At 33.2% G+C, this 22333-nt stretch overlaps 3 protein-coding genes across 4 annotated transcripts in view; 1 reads left to right on the forward strand and 2 right to left on the reverse strand.

The window, feature by feature from the left end:
* Positions 1-5321: 5321 nt before the first annotated feature.
* gbb (TGF-beta family member glass bottom boat) lies at positions 5322-11545 on the reverse strand. The gene is made up of 7 exons (XM_077430278.1): positions 11007-11545; positions 8791-8980; positions 7722-7876; positions 7453-7644; positions 7294-7373; positions 6116-6250; positions 5322-6035 (listed from the first exon to the last, which is right to left on the reverse strand). The coding sequence occupies exons 1-7, from the start codon at positions 11371-11373 to the stop codon at positions 5910-5912; spliced, it is 1245 nt and encodes a 414-aa protein (XP_077286404.1). The 5' UTR covers positions 11374-11545; the 3' UTR covers positions 5322-5909.
* A 2371-nt stretch (positions 11546-13916) lies between these two features.
* On the reverse strand, positions 13917-15509 carry c12.1 (spliceosome-associated protein CWC15). 2 transcript variants are annotated; one of them, XM_077429960.1, is made up of 5 exons: positions 15456-15509; positions 15236-15385; positions 14816-15092; positions 14639-14743; positions 13917-14564 (listed from the first exon to the last, which is right to left on the reverse strand). In XM_077429960.1, exons 2-5 carry the CDS (start codon positions 15364-15366, stop codon positions 14427-14429), a joined length of 651 nt encoding a protein of 216 aa, XP_077286086.1. In that variant the 5' UTR covers positions 15367-15385; positions 15456-15509; the 3' UTR covers positions 13917-14426. The 2 variants fall into 2 exon arrangements, with proteins under 2 accessions (XP_077286086.1, XP_077286087.1); XM_077429961.1 differs by having other exon boundaries at positions 13918-14564; positions 15236-15482.
* Positions 15510-18917: 3408 nt separating this feature from the next.
* Ziz (dedicator of cytokinesis protein Ziz) overlaps positions 18918-22333 on the forward strand; it is a 42592-nt gene continuing 39176 nt past the window's right edge. The window contains exon 1 of the mRNA XM_077429941.1: positions 18918-19300. Coding sequence (XP_077286067.1) covers positions 19079-19300 — 222 coding nt within the window. The 5' untranslated portion in view covers positions 18918-19078. The remainder of the gene's footprint in view (positions 19301-22333) is intronic.

The following is a 22333-nucleotide window of genomic DNA, read 5'->3' on the forward strand; positions in this document are numbered from 1 at the left end:
ACTTCCATTTACAGGGAAGAACACGGTCGCCTTTTATCTATATTGACTCACATACATGCATCTGTCACTTCAATATACAATTAACTCCTTCACAACTACTCTAATAAGTTTAAATTGCATCGAAAATCACAGTACATACGTATATACATATGTACGTATGTATGTACATACATAGGTATGAATGCTACTTTTCAATAAATATATGTATGTGCATATATTGTAAATACAATATAAATACTAGCATTAAAATAACAGAATGAAACTATTAAAAAGCTTGTAACAAGAGAGGTAAACGGACTACTAGTCATATGTGAACCAGTCAAAGGACAACTGGTCACCCTAAAACTGGTCACGAGAAAACTGGTCACACCCTAAAATCGGTCACGAGAAAACTGGTTGACCGATTTTAGGGTGTGACCAGTTTTAGGGTGTGACCAGTTTTAGGGTGTGACCAGTTTTAGGGTGTGACCAGTTTTAGGGTGTGACCAGTTTTAGTGTGATCACTTGTGACATTATAAATCTATATTATATATATATATATATATATATATATATATATATATATATATATATATATATATATATTTACTACCAGCGGAAACCAATAATTGGTCTTTTGTTATATACTTATTATTATTATTTGTTAAATAAAATAAAATAAAATAAAAATAAAAAAGGAATGTCTGTCCGTGTGTCTCGAATATGCTCCTAAACCATTGAACCGATTACGATGGAACTTTCAGGATGTGTTGCATGCATGTCCGGGAAGATTATTGTGAAAAAAAACGCGAAAAAACGAGAACAGAAACGGGAAAAACGGGAATGAGCGTTATTGCAACGCTATAATTTCAAATCTTTTCACGTCGCTACCAACGTGTTCGCTGCCTGCGTTTTTCCGACAAATGGGAACGGGAACAGGTTATGTATATGTATATGTATGTATATGTATAAGTTCATTTTTATTTTTTTATTTTTTTATTCTGTGAATGTGTGTGTGTGTGTGTGAGTGTGCGTTTGCTGTTTAGGTGTGTGTATGTATTTGTGGTTTGTGTGTGTGTGTGCATACATAAACATACATACATACATACATGTATGTTTACTTGAGGTGTGCTTGCTTTCGCACAGCACATTTCAGGTATTATTTCCTAACGCATGCGCGCTTTATGTGTTCATGCGTTGTTCTTTATTTTGTACTTGGTTATGTACAGTGTGTTTTTTTTTTATTAGAACAGTGATGTGCGGTTGTTCTTGTGCGATATTCATGAACAACCGTCTCGTTCTCCGACGAAAGGGTCTCTTAAACTGTATTCGTTGGGGGGGTGGTGGCCTCATGTTGAGGGCTTTAAGGGTCAAATTCCTTGACCTTTAAAGCGAGCTTAGTATATGTATATGTAATAGCTGTGTGACTGTGTAAGATAGCGTTCGTCGTACGACATATGTATGCACGTCACAGCTAAAACACTGCCAACAAAACGTACGAATATAATAACAAAAGAAAAAACTTCTATATATCCTGTTTGCTAACAATTTTTCCTCTATTGAAATAAGTTTTCGAAAATTTATCTATATAATAAAATTTTCTATTGGTGTTTTATATTGTTTATATGTAGGTACATAGGTAGGTAGTTTTTACCATTTTTTGTTTTTTCATATAAAACAATTAAATATAAATATTAAGTTAAATACGTTTAAAAGGTATTCGAAAAAAATATGACCGCGTGCGGATCGAACACAGGACCGATACATTTTTTTTTTTTTTTTTTTAATAACTTAATATACCATAACCCATGCGATGATATTTCATCGGGTACAACACTAGTCGTACATACATATGTATAATATCGCTATTCTGTATTTGTGTAACGATATCTGCGATAACGCTCGCCGTACTATGATAGTCGTTTCGATTCGACATACATATGTATGTACGTCACAGCTGAAATACTGCCAACAAAATGTAAAAATATCATAACGAAAGAAAGAAAGTTCTATATATACTGTTTGCTACCAATGTTTCCTCTAGGCAAGTCTCTGAGGATTTAGCGCCATATTTTTAAAATTTATTTAATTAATTAAAACAAGTTTTATATTGTTTATAGGTAGTTGATAAGTATTTACCATTTACTAACTAAAATATAAATATTTAATTAAATATATTTAGAAGGTATTTGAATAAAATTCAACCGCGTGCGGATTGAACACATTTTTATTTAATAACTTAATATGCCAACATCCATGCGATGATATTTCATCGGGTACAACACTAGTTATAAATATAACAATAGAAATAATAAAAATTTATAATGATGTAGGACCGGTAGCTATTAAAATATACTAAGATGTATTGCGAACAATAAAAAGCTTATAAAAATCAACATACATGCCCAAGTTGTTTTATATAATAAATAATACGCCTACAAGATGTATTTATTAGTGACGTCACTAGACCGACTGTCTCCTTTCAAAATAATGTTCCCACCATATTTTTCTTCATGTTTCATGAATAAATCAAATATGTTCATGAAGCTGTGTATAGAAATGCGTCGCACGTAATCTGCTTTTTTTTAAGAAGAGCCATTCATGTATAAAATATAAATATATGTATTTAAAAGTGGAAAACGGGGGTTACTCCTTTAGTTTAGATTTTTTCATGAAAATAAGCACTCAAGATACAACTATTACAACTGAAATGAGTCGATCACAATTAGTGATAATTCAAAGAAGTCGTTTTACTCAAAACCCTCCTTATGTGTACAATAAAATTTATATTGGTATGTACATATGTAAGTTGCACAACACTCGCGACAGGTATTTGTCATTTTTAATACATAAATCGTCATTTTCATCACAATCTCATTGTTGTTTTGATTATAAAAGTCATTGTGAGGTACTTTGGCTACTTATTTTTATTTTAAATACAAAAAATACCTAAAAGTATATGAATTTTATAAAATACTAGTTGTTTAATACAGTTCCCAACCTAGTGCTGGTTTTAGGCGGGGCTTGGTCAGGCGGCGCCCGAGGGCGCCACTCGATGCGTCAAAGGCGCTTTAAAATTTAAAATTAAAGCGCCAAAAGCCATACAAAATAGAGTCATACAAAAAATTTAGGCCATACAAAATAAAGGCGATTTTTTTTTCTAAGGGTGTTTAGAAAAAAATGCCCGAAGGCACCATTGATTGTAAGGCCGGCACTGTCCCAACCAAAGATAATACATACAAAGTCTCTTTCAAAATATATTAGACTAGCTGAACCCTGCATGCGTTGCAATGCCACAATAACGCATGCAATTCCCGTTCCCGTTCCCATTTTTCGGAACAACGCAGTCAGCGAATACTCTGGTCGCGACGCGAAAACATTTGAAATTATAGCGAATGACACTCATTTCCGTTTTTCCCGTTTCCGTTCCCGTTTTTTTTTCACAGTAATCTTCCCGGACATGCATACAACAAATCCTGAAAGTTCCATCGTAATCACTTCAGTAGCTTAGGAGCCTATTCGAGACACACACACTGACATTCGTTTATATCAGTGCCGGTTTTAGGGGGGGGGGCTGGGTCGGGCGGTGCCCGAGGGCGCCAAATAAGTTGGGGCGCCGCTCGATGCGTCAAAGGCGCTTTAAATTTTAAAATTAGAGCGCCAAAAGCCATACAAAATATTAGATAGAGCGCCAAAGGCGAAATTTTTTTCTAAGGGTGTTTAGAAAAATTGCCCGAGGGCGCCATTGGGTATAAGGCTGGCACTGATTCATATATACATACATACATGTATGTATATATGTAGATAAGCGGCCAAAATTTCATATTTTGTCATATATGGGGCAAAAATATGGGCAATTTTTAAAAGCAAACAATAAATATAGTATATCAAATGAATAAATAAACATATGTAAATATTATACTGGATCCACATAGGTTGACTTATTATAGTGATAAAAATACGTTATACTCACAAATTCAATATTTAACAACTCGTTACATAGTGAGTAATGGAGTACGACCCAAATTTGAATTCTGAAGATATTGTATTAATCTTCCCAAAACATACGATTAGGTCATACTAATAATCTAAATGGATCGAATGTAACTCAATATATGTACGTACATATGTACATATGTATACACAAACACAAAAGGCAAAACCATCAAATTTATTTTTGTCGATTTCGAACCTAAACTCAACTGGAATCGGCTTCAAAATTGATGGTAAATATTACTCACGAATAGTAGGCAAATATAAATATATGTAGTATCTACGTACTCGTATTTTTATTTCAATATTATTTTACGTTATCTTTTAGAATAATTATTATGTAATAAATGAATGAATTTGTTAAAGCAAAGATAAAATGTATCGCGATTAAAATAGTCAAAATTTCAAACATTAATTGAATTGAATTGGCAGGTGACAAAATATACTTGCTAAAAGGTACTTGAAAATTTGCCATAAAACTTTTGCTCTATGAGACTCGTGAGATGTAATGATATATTTACCAGGTTACCGGGCTCGATCCCGTGCTAATTTTTAATACTGCTACTCAGACTTGGATATTTGTGACTCCAAGTCGATCGTTTCTTATCAGAATTTGACAATTTATCTGATTTCATTGTTGAAACGTTCCTCCACCAAATTGGCGAAAATCATCCCACCCGCTATGTCACAAATATCTGAATTTGATTTATGTACAAGTCTAAATCCATAGATGTCTGTATGGATTCGGCCTTTGGAAATACAACGATTTATGTAATAAAAATGCTGCAATGTTTGTAATTAATTTTATAGGAAGGCGCATTGGGGTCTACCTGTTAGGCCTTCCTGGTATATATATATACATGCATATATATATATATATATATATATATATATATATATATATATATATATATATATATATATATATATATATATATATATATATATATATATATATATATATATATATATATATATATATTTATATATAAAATAAAAATAAAAATAAATAAATAAGTAAAAAATATATATGTGTGTGTGTGTGTGTATAGTTAAAACGGTTATATTCATTGTAGACATATGATCTGACAACTTATCATTCGTGTGACATTATCGGGTACATATTGTACCAACGATTGCTAAATCAGATAAATAAAAATTATAGCTACAGTACTTCTATATTTTTATTTACTATTGTGGATAATAATTCTAGATGTAGTTTTTAAGATAGTCGCATGTAAACATCAATGTAAAATATAATATTTATCTAAGTGCTGTTTCAAATTCTCAGAGTCGTGTTGTGTTTTATGTTTGAGTATTGAATGTTTATCAGTAAAAGAGTTGTTTTAAAATGAACGGTAAAATCAATGAAAATACTTTTACAGTGTATTTCGTTATTTTATTTTTTATCAAAATTATAAAAAAGATGGCACAAAATTTGAATAAATTCATTATTAGTAATAAAAATACAAATACATATGTACAAATAATCCGAATAGCTACCTAAATCGAAAAATAATCTATATACTACAATGCCAATATTCATGAAAACATAAAATACACAGAAATATATTTTAAAACACATAAAATTACTTGTATGTGTATATAAAACATAACATGCAAATGTATGGAATTGATTTCGAGATAAAATTATATCTATTTTTGAACATCAATATCAAATTATATAAAAATAAACCACGATTTTCATACAGTGCGATTATTTTAATTTTATATTGATGATTATTTCATTGCTATAAATTACTACATATTTACAAACACCTAACATTACATTTATTTAAAAGAAGAAATTGAAATTGTATAAATATTTACACATTTAATATACTTATGCCAATACTAATTGCCAACATTATTTTCATAAAGAAAATATGCAAGCAATTGTATAAATTGAATCAAGACACCCACAATAAATCAAAATATCAATGACAACCGCAACTTTTCACAACCATGTTCTTGTATTTCTTCAATATTACATTTGAATCGTCTAAAAAGTAAAGTACTGTAACTGCCGTCAATTTTGTCGGTGCACAGCATGGCTTCGGCACCTTTAAAAATAAAAAAATGTTTGCATATTGTCACTTAAATATATGTAGCTTGCATAAAACAGAAATCTTATCTTGGTTACCAATGTCGGATTCAATAGATGAACTAATGTTTGTACGATAGCATGATTTGTTGCATTCATATGAGCGTTCAATGGAAAATTGCATTCACCGCTGCAATAATATGCACTATAACCATCTGGAGCGATAATCCAATCCTAAAATATGCAAATAACTCTTAACTAATGTTTATAGAAGTATTAAAATTAGAATAAAACAAAATCAAACAAATTGAAAACAAAAAGGGTTTACAAATAATTATGTTGGCATACAAATGATAAAAAGCGCTTAAAACTAACCAGAAAAGAGATTCACAATATGTAAAGTCCCCCCAAATATCATTGTCTACATTTCATTGGGAAATTAATAAATATTTTATAGTACTCTAAATTTTTACTTCACATATCTATGTATGTACGTAGTAACAATAGATGGAGTTTTGTGTTCATGCGAAAATTCTAACTCGAGATTTTGACTGATTCGAACTCAGAATCGATCACTGATCACGTTTTAATGATCTAGAAAAAATATGTGTGTCTGTGTGTCAGTGTATTTGGGAATTTTTTGAACACCGTTCGTCCTGTCGAACTGAAACTTAGTATCGGTTACTGAAATTTTTATCGATACGACGTAAATTTTTAAGTTGACCGGAAATGGTACCTCCCCCTATATGTATGTATGTAGGTGTCCTCTTTTTTTTAAGATTTTGAATTTAATTAAAAACAAGTTATGTATAAAATTTGGTCGACAGGAAGTGGCGATTTTTCTTCCACTATTTTTTTCGACCCCTTAAACATGTGTACTCTTCACGAAAAAATGCAAGTAACCTTTTGGTTTATTGAACTGATATTTCATATCTAGTTTTTAAAAGCTTTCTTATATTTTAGCATATATAAGATTTTGTTGTTTTTAAAATCGTAGCCCAATGAAAATTTTGATAGAGCTATGATTTGAACACAATTCACTATAAACAGTATTTTTCCTAAAGATGGCTAAATCACTTACAAAAATAACTTATAATTCTAATAAAACTAAATCATCAAACAATCATAATCAATTTTTGCATCGAGACAGGCCTAATGAATTGCCGAATCACTTTTCTTGGGATAATTTTGTTTTAAAATGGACATTTAAAAAGTAACAACCGACTTATAAGCTAAAACATCCCAATGTATATTTTATCTCATTAGCATTTAAATACCTGCCACTTCAAGTCCATAAAGCTAACATATAATGTTTGTATTTGACAACTTCTTGAATTCCAATGTGATGGTGATGGTTCTAAAATATGAACATGTATTATAAAATCTACAAATACATTTTGAACTTTTTGAAACATTTGATTAAATTATCTTATTACCTATGAGAGGATTTCTCGAATATGACTCGGACGCACCGTACATTTTCTTGTTTCTTCCAGTCTGGCGTTTTTGCCTTGACACAATTCTATCACTGGATCCAGTACTTTTCAAAAATGCCACCATGAAGGGTTGTTGTTCATCCTCACCCTTCGTATTGACAAGTCCTATTTCTTCAGGCTTAACATCATGACCTTAAAAAATCCCAAAATATTCAAATTTCTCCAATAATCCCTTTTTTCCATTCAAATTCCTAAAAATGTTTATTCACCTGGTTTTGATAATAAGTGTACTGATAAATACAATCCATTATTCTTAGATGGAAAGGCGACCCACTCAATAAAAGCACTAGTCACGTTGATTTCAATCCAACCTTCCTCTACGGCACTAGTATTTTTTGAACCTACCAATTCCAAATCTAAGCCCCTGTAAAAGTTACAGAAATTCATATATAAATACATTGTATTTTTTATATATGTATGTATATGTACATTCTTGGTGTATGATAGTTTATAATTTATAAACTATACATTCATACATATACCAAGATTATAAGGCACCATGAGAACTGGTGCTAAAGATTAAATAATGATTTAATTCAAATGTTAGTAGATCGCAAATATTAACTATTAAAATAGTTAAATATGTTCATAGACAAACTATGTTCTACCCCTGAAAAGATATAAGACATAATTAAATCAAAAAAACATTTCCATGTGTGTGTGTGTTTTCCAGGAACTATAACCACTTGTCTTTTAAAAGCAGGTAAATAAATACAAGGTGGCCCTTACCTTTTAAATGGACTCACGAAGAAAAAAAAAGTCTAGACACAAATCAGCGCTACTCAACATGTGGATCAAATGTAAATATACGTGCGTAAAATAATCGAGAGGACTTTCATTCTAAAATTATCACTACAGAGGATTAAAACTAGATTGATTGAGTGAGAAAAACACGCAACTCCACTATTAGGAAGTTAAAAATCAAAATTACATTGTAGTTTGCAGATTTCTATAATCATTATAAGAAAATAGCTAATTAAATACAACATCCTTTGGATTTTTTAACACGCTTTAATATCGTATAAGGCATGAAATATTTGCGGTCAAAAACCCATAACATCGATCTCAATAAAATTTCAGTTGCACTATTTGGAAACATCCCAAACGTTGGGAATAATTGATGACTTTCTTATAGGCAGGTAGAAAAAGATAAAAAGATAATGTTTAAAGTGCTTTTATCTTTTTCACAAATTCCTTCCTTATATGATGGAATTCGTGAAAAAAAAATAAAAGCTAAACTTTCAAGAGGATTCGAGTATAAATGAAAATTATATTAACCCTTTGTGGTCGACGCTTACAATCTTGTGCGCACTGATTGTGAATACATCCTCAGGGTCGTATGTCGAGTAGTTCACCGATTGGTATATCCTCAATTCAGCATTGAAGATGTTCTCCCCGACTGGAACTTCTGATACGTCGAACCACAGTTTTCGACCCCTCTCGTGCCTCATTCCAGTGCCGTGGTGGTCTGTGAAAGCGAATTCACTTTGTTTATTTTCACTGAAAACAAAGTTGATGTTTGCGAACACTTAACAGAAAATCGAAAGGTCAAACAGTGGTAGGAAACCACTGCGAATACATAAGACAACATCGATAATAAGATTTAACAAACATCGTTAATAAAATTTAAATAACAAGATTATGTCATGTATTGTTTAGTTATCAATCCCACTCAGAAGTACGTAGTATCAAGTTAAGCTCGTTTTCAAGATTGTAAGATTTGGAAGCAAAATGTAAATCTATACTTCGTTTCATTGCCAAATCACTATGAAGAAACAGTAGCTTTCGCTATATCGTTTTGGCAAATTCAAATTTGTTACTTGATATATGTATAATTGTGTAACTTTGAAGCCACTTTAAAAAGTAAACAAGTTAATAAAACAATATACCCATGACCTAAGGTGACAAATTTTTGCGGGTGTATAAAAAATACATTAATGAAGTTTTGAATAATTGCGCGAAGCTTCACAGTGCCTTCAAAAATTAATTAAAAACATAAATAATAATCTAATATATAATATCGCTAGTCCGTGTGTCTGTGTATTTGCGATGACACTTGCCGTAATAGTCGTTTCGATTCGATATATGTACATATAAAAGAAAAAACTTCTATATATACTGTTTGCTACCAATTTTTCCTCTAGGGAAATAAGTCTCTGAGCATTTAGCGCCATCTATTGAAAATGTATTTAATTAATTAATTGGTGTTTTATATTGTTTACATGTATGTCGGTAGGTAGGTAATTTTTACCATTTTTTTCATATTAAACAATTAAATATAAATATATTTAAACGGTATTTGAAAAAAATTCGACACATTTGACACAGTCGACAGACACATTTCCTTGAATTTTTTACTTTATCTATGTAAGTAGTAACAATAGATGAAGTTTTGTGATCATGCGAAAATTCGAACTCGAGATTTTGACTGATTCGAACTCGAAATCGATCACTGATCACGTTTTAATGATCTAGTTTTTATTTAATAACTAGATCATATGCCAACACCCATGCGATGATATTTAATCGGGTACAACTCTAGTATTATATATATATTATATTATAAAAAGCAAAACTGCGGCATTCGAAGGCTCTTAATGCGTTCTCATACGCATTTAACCGTTTCAAAGGTTAACATATATTTTTAAATATACATATAAAATAATTACATTTCTTTTGATTTTGGTTAAAAAAAGTTTACATTTCTTTTGATTTAGTTTAAAAAACGAAAAGTTATTAGTTCGCGCTGTAAATATTGCACAAGTTTTCAAACACTTTTGGTCAATCATTTATTAGTAAATTTTTAAAATACATACGTATTGTACGTACATATCGGCAATAACTTTTTAACTATTCTAATTAATAAAACTGAGCAACAAAAAATCACGTTTTTGAGTTACCAGAGCGGAGACTAACCAATCTTTACTAACGGAGACTAACCAATCTTACTAAAAAAAATATATATTTTTGACTTTTAAAATTCGCTAGACAATTAATTATAAGTATTTTAAAGCAATGAAATATCACAATCAATAAGAAAAATATCTGACTATTGATTCCAATACTCACTTTGAGCATAGCAATACTAGATTTTGAGTTAAAGACCGCAAAAGCCAAAAAAACTGTAAAAATCGCGCATATCTCGTAAACGATCACCAACCAACAAAAATCATTATCATATTCAAATTCAGTGGTTAGTCTCCGCTGTGGTAATTTTTTTTGTTGCTCAGTGTAATTAATTAATTGTAACGATGAAGGCTTGATGAAGGATGAACCTTTACTAAGAGTTGAGCTCCTCATTATTGCGATGATAAAACACACCCAATGGGTAAATAAGAAGAGGTTAGTAAAAACGACCCGTTCAACAAATCGAGTGTTGATTGAAATCAAGTAAACATATTAGCAATGCATAAACACATCGGACAGGTTGCGAGGAAACATTCCGCGGTTGCACCTGATCCGACCCGATCCATTGTCGGAAACGATTGGCTCACTCTTGCTCTGGAAGGTGATGATGACGTCGCTCTGGTCGATGTCGTGCAGATCGTCTCGGCTGAGGAGCGAAGAGACGGGGCTTCTCGGAGCTCGTTCTCCACTCGACGAGAGCGTCTTGTAAGCATCCAGCAGGAAGATGGGAGCAGACCGGTTCAGAGGCACGGCTCGACGACGAGGCCGATCGCCCAGACCCAGCAGCTCCAGCATCTCCTGCTCCAACACATGTCTCTCCCTCGAGCTCATGCTGCGCTGCAACACCGTCTGGTCCATGCCATTGTCCACGTAAACTCCAGACAGGGAACCGTGCACCAGAACCAGAGCCAACGCCAGGAGGCAGCAGGCAGCTGCGAAACCGTTCGCCGTCATCCTCTCCACTCCACTGTGCTCAGCTCGTGCTGGCTATTTGCTTGTATTGTGAATAGTGACTACTCAACACTCCTTCCCACTGACCAGTCGACCCCACCCACATCCACTTCCACTACTTCTACGGCTCAACTCGACTGCTCACACACAACACAATGTTTGTTGCGGCTGCACTGCACTACCCACTATTGTGGCTATTCAACGCTCGTCCTTACTCGGGATGTGGTCGATTAGCTCGTCTGATACGGTGTCTTATCCAAATTTTACTATGAATACATCCCCAACTCAACATACAACAGGATAATTGCTGTATCATTTATCCGCGATCCGTTTTAGAAATGTGTACTGATACATTTTTTTGCCCTGCGCTGCAAAAAACGATTGCAAACCAAGCGGACGCATGCTCATTTCATATTTTCGTCTCGACTTTTGCCATTTTAAACTTGCCAGAAAGATCCAACTCAATTTTAAGAATTGCCAATCATCGATGTACATCGAAATGTCATGTTACGGGGACGAGTAGGAGATGGTATAAGAATATTATAGTCACAGGTTTTGTCAAATGATTATATTCTTTTAAATAGCAGTAAGTATAAACGAGACTAATGTACAAGTTTGTATTACAAGTTACTAGTCTCGAAGTGCTACCACAAGCTAATAGTTAGGCTGTTTAATCGCAAGTGCCTTAACAAAGGGCTGGTGGTTGTATATATAAAATCTGCTGGGTGAAATAAACCAATCAGAGAACAGTGAAACATATGTCTAAATCCAAATATAGCTAGAGTTTAACTTTGAAACAGAGTATTTTAATAACAATCTGGGGGAAGAAGTAATACAACTTAAGTTTTTACATATGTGTGAATTACAGGGTTTAAGTAATAAGTATGCTAGGGGAGAAGTCAATAAATCGTAGTCGTAAAAACCATGGCAAAGGTTAAAAGTGGAGTTAAAACAATATCTAGTAGTTTTAGATCTGAAAAGAAACATGCGTTTGCAATAAAGAACGATGTGGGGTTGACAATTATCATTACTATAAGATATAGAAAAACATTGAGAATTGTAAAGACGTGTGTTTCGAATAGATATATTGTTGCAATAATATGCGTGGGGTTAAAATCTGGATAGAAACATACGTTGCCAATAAAGACCTTTGTGGGGTTGACAATTATCATTAGTAGAAAAATAGAATAATGTTGAGATTTGTAAAGACGTGTGTTTCAAATAAACATATGCTAGCAATAATACGTGTGGGGTGAGTATTCCAGAGAGCATCCACATTACAATACTTTTGTCTCGGCTTTTGCCATTTTAAACTTGCCAGAAAGATCCAACTCAATTTTAAGAATTGCCAATCATCAATGTACATCGAAATGTCATCTGCGCAACCTCATGAATATCTCGTCTTTCGTACATGCCGAAATTCAAACAGTTAAAATGCAATCGAAATGAGCATGCAGCCATGCAGATTTGCAATCATTTGCAGCAAACCCATTTTTTTGTATTTAGCCGCATCTATTAGTATTGGTACGAATAATTACGTATAAATTTTACCTGTGTCACATAATGTGACCATTCGTACTGTTTTTACCAGTACAGTACTGGTTTTTTGAGTCCTGACAAGTCGTGAGATAAAACCAGTATACTTTTTTTATCTACTAGATGAATTTAAATGTAAAAAGTCTTCAGCGAATCTGTCTCCTACAAAAATATTGGCAAATATTGTCTTTGTTTACCAAGAACATATGCATCTACCAAAGGACTTTTTTCTTCGATGAACAATATGTGGTTCAGCGATAAAACGCTATATTAAATTTTAATAAAACATTAAAATGTTTGCTAATTGATAAGAATAATTTTAAGCAGTTCTGTGCAGAATTTTATAAGAGCATTAAAATAGGTTTTTGAGCTCTTTTTCCTATTATGCTGTAGATTTATATTAGAATAATATAATACTATGATTACTAACCAAATTAAATTAAATTGTAAAATAGAAAATGATCAGTAGCTATTAAAATAGATATAAGATGTATTGAGAACATAATTTCGTAATAATAAAAAGCATTTAAAAATCAAATAAGAGCAAAAAGAAAATGAATTCTTTTTGTTATGCTTTTAATAATGGAAGTATTTAGAAAAAGAATTTTTTTATTTGATAAAATGGCACGCGTCTATAACTAATATTTTTTTCAATCCAAAATTACGTACATATTTAAAAAAAAATTAAATATTATTTATTTAGATACATTGAAAATCTTTAATTCATCGCATTTTTGCCAAAAGCGATAAATGAAGTACTTTAAATACGTATAAAATTGAAAGTTTCTTTTAGATATGTATCATTTTTTATCTTGTATATCAATGGATTTATTCCATTCCCAAAAAAGTATTAAAAAAATGCATATGTGAGATCTTTTCGATTTTTTATTATTTAATTTTTATGATAATTTTCATTATTAATATGCAGCTGTTTACTATTTATATTAAAGTATATTTGCTGTGTATTCTTATTACACGATCAATTTTAAATAAAAAAATAAACATCATTTTATCTATTACAAATTATTTATTTACTTGTTTTTTCGTTTGTACATTTATGTTTGGTTACAATAATATTTTAAGAAATGATTTGTTTTTCACGTGATTATAATTATTTTGGAAATGGGTTTACCGCATGTACCTACAAAACCCTTGTGTGATTTAAGTAAATTTACAACTATCATTTGATGTGTATTGCAAAATTGAACTTTCAATCATTGAATATTTGAAAAAAACACAATTTAAATTATCACACTTTCATAAATAGTGTCAAAAATATGCTTAAAAAACCATTTCCATGTAACAAAGGAATATAATATCAAGAATTTATTTCAGAATCATAATATTTTTACAGTTAAAAATACTCACAAATAGTAATTCTTATTCTTATTTTTTAAATTTGTAATTAATCAAATATGAAAGATTCAAAATTATTCTAGACAAGGTTATCAATAATTATATCAAGGTTACAATTTAAAATTATTGCATTAACTCTATTTGACAACTAGAAATACAATGTATTATTTTATGTATTTTTCCATGAACTTCCTGTGGAACTCGGATCTTAAAGAATCGTTTATGAATGTATTCGGTTTCTTCTCAGGTTCTGAGCGGGCGCAGTTCTTAAAGACCACGTCGTCATCCCAGCGTCTTTTCACCTAAAAAATAAATAAAAACAGTAAAATCTATTTTGCAATTGCTAGTATATTGCAATTGGTATAAAAATATTCACCTTTAATTCAACCTTGGGGGCACCAGCAGAATAATTTAACAGTGGATTTCCAGATAAAATATTTTCCATCCGAATACGCTCTTCTTCTTGTCTTTTTTCTACATCCTACAACAAAAACATGTTATTTTTAATATAAAAAAAAATCACCTAACAATGATATGTGACTTCAAAATAAACCTTTTTGGTCTGTTCCAAAGCCCGTTCTTTTTTAATTCGATCCAATTCTGCAAGGAGGGCAGCAGTGTCATCGTCCGAATCATCAGAATCCGAAGAATCACCTTCTATAGGGTCATCTGCATCCAAACTGGCAGCCGGTACTTGATCTAATTTAGGTCTTTTAACTGCACTCTCAACTCGTTTTCCCAGCGCTGGGACCTTTTCTTTTTCTCGCTCTTCAAGCTCTTTGCGGAAATCGCGGCTACGCAAATCTTCAACATTTCCTTGTCCAGGTTCCCTGATAACACAAAAATCAACAAAATTAACGAGCGATGACTCATGTTCAAGGCCATTATAAATTAGGAAATTATATTTTGATTGATAATATACAGAAAAGGTGTGATACTATTAAATAAACGCCACACTAATACTTGGTTTTACCTGAATTTGAGTTTCGTATGAGATGGTAAATCTCTGCTTGAATATTGTCGCGAAATAGCACTTAAGTCCTTCTCGCCTCGGGATGTGCCACCGCGAGCTGGATCAAACGTCGGACGAGCCGCTGTTGTCATTTTACTGTTTTGCTTTTTACTTTTTCAATACGAGAAAAAAATTTAAATGAATAACGACAAATAATAACTAAAAAATGTAAAATGCGGACCAAATGTCAGTAACACGCACAGCTGTCAACGCGCTCTCACTACAATGTCCGCTTGGTAATAATAGCTCAATATCCGACCACTACAACTATATTCAAAAGAATGTCTTTTAGCAAAAAGCAAATGATATTTTAGGATGATAAACCTGATGATTTTATATTATTCTTTCAATCTTTTTGCTTAATTCATTGAAGTTATTTATGTTATAAGTTATTTACGTAAAATTGATCTTTTTATCTAAGATAATCAAAACATCAACTCAAAGGACCAAAGTATTGGATTATAAGGGCCTCAGCACACTTGCCGGATCGTCCGGTGCGGCCCGCAAGCTGCCGGTAGCTGTTCCGGACGATCGCGGCCGCATTGAGGGGGGAAGCCGCAATCCGCATCGATCGTAACAATTTTTAAAATTTCGTCCCATGCTCGTCTCTTTGCGGTCCTATCACTGTAGCTTTTGTCTTTCAAGTCCCAAAGACATACTCTACTGCAAACTTCAAATAAAAAGACTTCAAAAATGAATCGACCGATGTCGAAAATCGTGTAGTATTCAAGCTATACACGAATTAAAAATTAATCGAATTTTTGGATGTGACCAGTTTTTTCGTGACTAATTTTCGGGAGTGACCAGTTTTAGGATGTGACCAGTTTTCTCGTGAGCAGTTTTAGTGTGACGGGTAATCACGTGTGACCGATTTAGAGCGACCGGTTGTCCTGTGACTGGTTCACATATTTATTTATTTATTAATAGTTTTGGACCATTGCGGCATTACAGGAAGAATCTAATGCGCCACAATGGCCTACATTTGATAAAGATATAAAAACAAGTAAAATTAGTAAAAAGCAGAAAAATTAAAAAGCAGAAAACAAGGTAAAATAAAATAATAAAAAAGTAAAAAAAGGAAAATAATACATCCGAAAAAAAAATTCGGGTGTGACCAACCCATGACTTTATCTATGTATTTGAAGAATATAAGAAGGTTACAAAACAAAATTCGATATTGAACTAATAACTATGATAGCGATACAAATTGAGCGCAAATATATGCAAATACTTGCACAAGACAAAAGTTCTATTTCCGGTTGTCCGATTTTGTTCGAATTTTTTTTATTATTTAAAATCAGTATAATTATTATACACATTAAATATCAAGACGCTTAAAATAATTTTAAAGGTCAAAATAAAATAATGAAATATTGTTTAAAAAAGAAATACTACTTCCGGTTTACGAATTCTGACCAAAACGTTACCAACTCTAAGTTAGTACATAAAGAATACAAATATAAATTTTCAGCTTAATACGTTCAGGGGTGTGGACAGGATCCAGGCGACAATATTTTTGACCTTTCTAAGAGGAGAAAATCCCACTTCCGGTTTATTAAATTTAGTGATTTTTTTTTATTTTCATCACATTAATACAAGAATTATACTTGATTTTTTTCGTGAAGATCACACATGTTTAAGGGGTCGAAAAAAATAGTGGAAGATAAATCGAACAAGAGTAAACTGCCACTTCCGGTTGAGGTATGTTTACCAAATTATATACATAACTTGCTATTACGCTTAAACTTCTAGATATGAAATTTCAGTTCAATAAACCAAAAGATTTCTGAGAAAAACATAAAAAACCTTGATTCTCTAGAGTAAAACTACTACTTCCGGTTCAGATAAAAATATTTAAAAATTTAAAATTACAGATATTATTATTTCTATTATATGTAAAAAAAAATTAATCCGATTCAGTTAGCGGTTTGGGAGATAATTGAATTCAAAAACTTAAAAAAAAAGAGGACACTTATAAGGGGAGGTACCATTTTCGATCAACTTAAAAATTTGAAAAAAATTAACGTCGTGTCGATAAAAATTTCAGTAATCGATACTAAGTTTCGGTTCGATAAGACTAACGGTGTTCAAAAAATCCTTAAAATACACAGACACACACACACATTTTTTTCTAGACCGTGAAAACGTGATCAGTAATCGATTCTGAGTTCGAATTAGTCAAAATCTCGAGTTCGAATTTTCGCATGATCACAAAACTTCATCTATTGTTACTACGTACATAGATAAAGTAAAAATGAACAAAAGTGTAAAAATCAAAAATAAAATCCAAAAATCACATCCTTAACAGCAAGAATATTTTAACGTCGTCTGCAAACAAGAGACATTAAGTATTGCGTAGTACTTTAGGGAGGTTATTAATGACTATTGTAAATAGTAAAGGGCCTAAGGTGGACCCCTGAGTTACACCAGATCGCGTAAAAACTGAAGGAGATTTATAAATACCATATCTAACAAATTTCTTCCTATCACTATGATAAGAAGCAAAGAGTTTAAGAAGACGTGGAGAAAAGCCCACTTCAGCTAATCTGATCATAAGAGCGTCATTATTGACAAGATCAAATGTGTACAGACTCCAGGGATGTTCAACTCGAGAGCACCCCCGAAGTCGGTTTTGTGAGATAGCTAGTGGTAAGCTTGGGCGGGACTGGTTTCCTCAAGGTGCCTTCCTTCGTCGTCGGTGGTCTGGTCTCTGCTGATGTCGGCTCGGCTCGATGTATATCTCGCTCTCTCTCGTACAGTGTGCGTAAGTGAGTGTGATACAGGACAAAGGCGGGAAATTGTATAATAATGAAAACAGGTTGTAATTCTGTTTGTATGGTGACTGTATTTTATATATATATATATATATATATATATATATATATATATATATATATATATATATACAGAGATCAAGCAGGGGGGACAGGGGGGGGGAGTAAACAAAGTAACCACGCGTGCCTTTTGAGGTTAGCCACGCGTAGCTCAGTTGTCTGCCTTCTGGACGAAGACAGACCAAGCTTCCTCTGGTGCACACCGGACGGATACTGGAGCTGGTCTCCAAGTATCGTCACAACCCTCACCAGCCTTTAGCTGGTGATTTCGGTGGCGAGGTGGGCCCCGTAAAACACCGGGGTGTTTACGCGCCAAACCGCTATCGACAACTGTCAGTTTGTGTGCCAACCGCTGTCTCAGGGTGGCCAGCACAAAAATATATCGGCCAAATCGTGGGTCGTAAAGCCACGAAAGCCGATCATCAGACATAGTCTGAACAAAATGCTTTACGAAAGTCAAAGTAGGCTACATCAACTTGTTGCCCGCCGTCAACAATATGACCGGGTTACTATGTTGCTGGCTATGGTGGAAGCTTCTAGAATATGTGGCGCCACTCCACTCAATTTAGTTTTTATCACCATTTGTTCTGCGGGTCTGGATGCGGAACTTTCTGGAAACGAGATGACGTCAATGGTTGCGCGTGGGAATTTATCCTCGGCGGAATAGTTGGTTCGATTTGATGTTCCGTCATAGAGATTTTAGTGACTTTGTGGGAAATAATCACCGCACCGAAAGTGTACAATTGGGAGAAGCCGTTGCGTGGCGAGCAGGCAATTGAGTTGCGGATCAATCGCATGGCAAGGAGGCGAGAGGGGTCGAGGGAGAGGGGATGCGGCCGGAGTTGACAGCCGGCGGTCGGCGCGGCTTCACGTTCGTCCGTTTCGTTCGCGCGTTTGTGTTTGTTTGTGTTCGTGGCGAGTCTTCAGTCGAACGGCGAAGGGCGAAGGGGGCCGCAGGAGTGAAGGAGAGATGCCGCACCAGCAGTCTCCAGACGCCACTCCTCGCGCCGAAGATGACCCCGACACTCCCACTGTCACTGTCACTGTCACTGCTGTCAATGCTGTCAATGCTGTCAATGCTGTCAATGCTGTCACTGTCACTGTCACCGTCACCGACTCCATCACCAGCACCAGCACCAGCACCAGCACCTCCACCGACACTGGCCAGCCCACCGAGACGATGGACACACCAGTCAGTACACGTTGATGAAAACATCACACGCCCTTTCCATTTCGTATCAAAACAACAGCCCGCTCGAATCAAACATAGTTCATGTTTAACGTCGAATTATCACATTCGGAGGTCGATTTGTTCGCTAGACGCCAGACGCTTTTAAGTGACCTTATCGTTCGTCTCTAATGTTTATCAATTATGTCCGAAACTGATTTATTGTTGTTTTATCCCTGTTCAATGTTTGCCGCTTTATAAATAGAATCGTTTTGATTGTTTTTTAGAACGTGTGGGAGTGATTGAACATTTTTTTTCATCGGCTAGTTACATATACATAACTTCATTCAATCTGATCATATATACATATATATATATATATTGGCATACTTGCACAATACCGTGTTGTACAAAGTTTCTCCACCTTTTTTGGACCGTGACATCCTTTTGCATTTAATATTTCTCTGTACCTCCCCAATATTATATATTATATAAACTTTATTTTATAATTACAAATTTAAACATACATACATACGTAATATATTTTTTTAACATAATTTTATTTATTGAGAATTTATTTATATTTTTATTTTTAGACAATTAATTACAAACATTGCAGCATTTTTATTACATAAATCACTGTATTTGAAGAAATTGAAGAACAATTAATTAATGAATTCATTGAGACATCTATGGATTTAGACTTGTACATAATTTTTTACATATTGTACTTAAATCAAATTCAGATATTTGTGACATAGTGGGTAGGATGATTTTTGTCAATTTGAGGAACCATTTCAACAATGAAAATCAGATAAATTTTCTAACTCTGATAAGAAACGATCGACTTGAAGTCTCAAATATCCAAGTCTAACCAGCAGTATTAAAGATTAGCACGGGATCGAACCCAGTAATCTCTCAGAGCCATACTGCTGACTATATGTATGTATATCTGGCTCAAATGTTGTTAGTGACATACGGAGATCACCCCTTTTTATTACAACATCAAGACGGTTGCGGGCTTTTCAGAGGAGATGCATAACTCGACTAAATCCAGATTCGACCTGATAAGACGTGGGAAATGCAGTGAAATATAATTTTTTTTTTTTTGATTTTTAAATGCTTTTTATTATTACGAAATTATGTTCACAATACATATTATATCTATTTTAATAGCTACTGATCTACTGATCATTTTCTATTTTACAATTTAACTTAATTTGGTTAGTAATCACAGTATTATATTATTCTAATGTTAATCTAAAGCATAATAGGAAAAAGAGCTCAAAAACCTATTTACAATCCTTATAAATGTTCATAATACATCTAATACATAATATTAATTAAAGACTCTCTAAAGTCGATGACCTAAAGCAGATTGTGTTTAGGTAATCTGTGTTTATACCTGAAGGGTATAGACATTTTGTTGTAATCACCGAGACTTCACAAGTGTGTTAGTATGGTTATTAGTGATTCTGTCATAGAATCTACTGGTTAGTTTGTTAGTAATGTCTGTAACAAACGGAATATTATATATGACATGCAGTTTTTTCAGGTTAGTATATATGGGTGTATTATAAATTATTTTTAGGGATTTATTTTGTATTACTTGGAGCTTGGAAAGGTTAGTATTCGAGGCGTTATTCCATACAGGTGAAGCATAGGTTAATAATGGTAATATGAGCGCGCGATATAATTTTATTTTATTTAGCGTTGATAAAGAACTATGGCGATTAAATATTGGATATATTGAGGATATACCCCGCATCGCCTTGCATTTCGCTGCCTCAATGTGAGGTGCCCATCTCATTCTTTTATCAAACGTTACTCCTAAATATTTTATTACTGACTGCCATTTCAGACTTTCTCCAGAGGGGATTTTCAGATCTGAACTTGGCTTATGTTTTCTAACACTAAAGAATATGGCGTCTGTTTTGGTTTGATTAATTTGAATTTTCCACTTAGTGAAGTGTTCAGTCATTGTTTTAATTGCAAATTCGAGATTTTTAAGAATAGTGTCTGGTTTTTTGCTACTTGTGAAGCAAGCTGTATCATCTGCATATAGGGCTATGTGACAGTTTTTTGGAATAGGTATGTCATTTATATATATGGAGAACAAGAGTGGGCCAAGCAAGCTCCCTTGCGGAACGCCAGGTGCGATTATTTTTGGAGACGATAATTCATTATTTACGCTAACCACTAGCTTTCTACGAGTTAAGTACGATTTGATGTTGAGAATTAGGTAGTTTGGTATTTTGTTAATAAGTAGCTTATGAATGAGTCCATCGTGCCAAACCGTGTCGAAGGCCTTTTCTATGTCGAGACATACCATTCCGGTACTTCTCTTCATATTAAAGTTCTTCGTCACGTGTTCAGTTAGTCTTGTTAGTTGTTGGGTCGTGGAATGTCCAGTGCGAAATCCAAATTGTTCATTTATTAATTTCTTATTTACGACTTTAAGTAAACGAGTGTAGATTATTTTTTCCAGAATTTTTGAAAGCGTGCATAGTAAGCTAATGGGAAAATATAAATTTGCCTTCTCTCAAAGCTGTGGAAATATACTCGCTATTTCAGTGCTGATCTTTATGTTGTTTAAATCTGACTTGTGCATTCATATTACTTTGCAGATCTATCAGACATTCTTGCAATTCGATGTCAAGCTCAATTGCATTCACAATAAATGGATCAATCACCCAATCCGGAATATGTAGATTTATAATATCATTAAATCCAACCTGCATATCCTCATGAAGCTGCTTCATATGTTCAATATACATATATTTAAAGATCATCAGAAATAGTATAGCCAATGAAATAGAAATTGTGTTTACTCACGTCGTCCAATGTTAATTTTAAAAAGATTGAGCTTTCCAAGAAAAGCAATAATAACATTTTTACACGTTATGAGATTACAAAACATTTTCCTTGTAGTTGTTTTGTTTAACCTTTTGAGTGGTGACGTCTTTTATGTTGAAAGCCCGCCACGCTGAAAATTTCGCCAATATTTCCAACTAGAATTATTTAGAAATCCAATAGAAAGCAAGTGTAATAATCCAA

The sequence above is a fragment of the Arctopsyche grandis genome, chromosome 4, assembly GCF_051622035.1.
Source record: "Arctopsyche grandis isolate Sample6627 chromosome 4, ASM5162203v2, whole genome shotgun sequence".
Taxonomy (NCBI): Eukaryota; Metazoa; Arthropoda; class Insecta; order Trichoptera; family Hydropsychidae; genus Arctopsyche; species Arctopsyche grandis.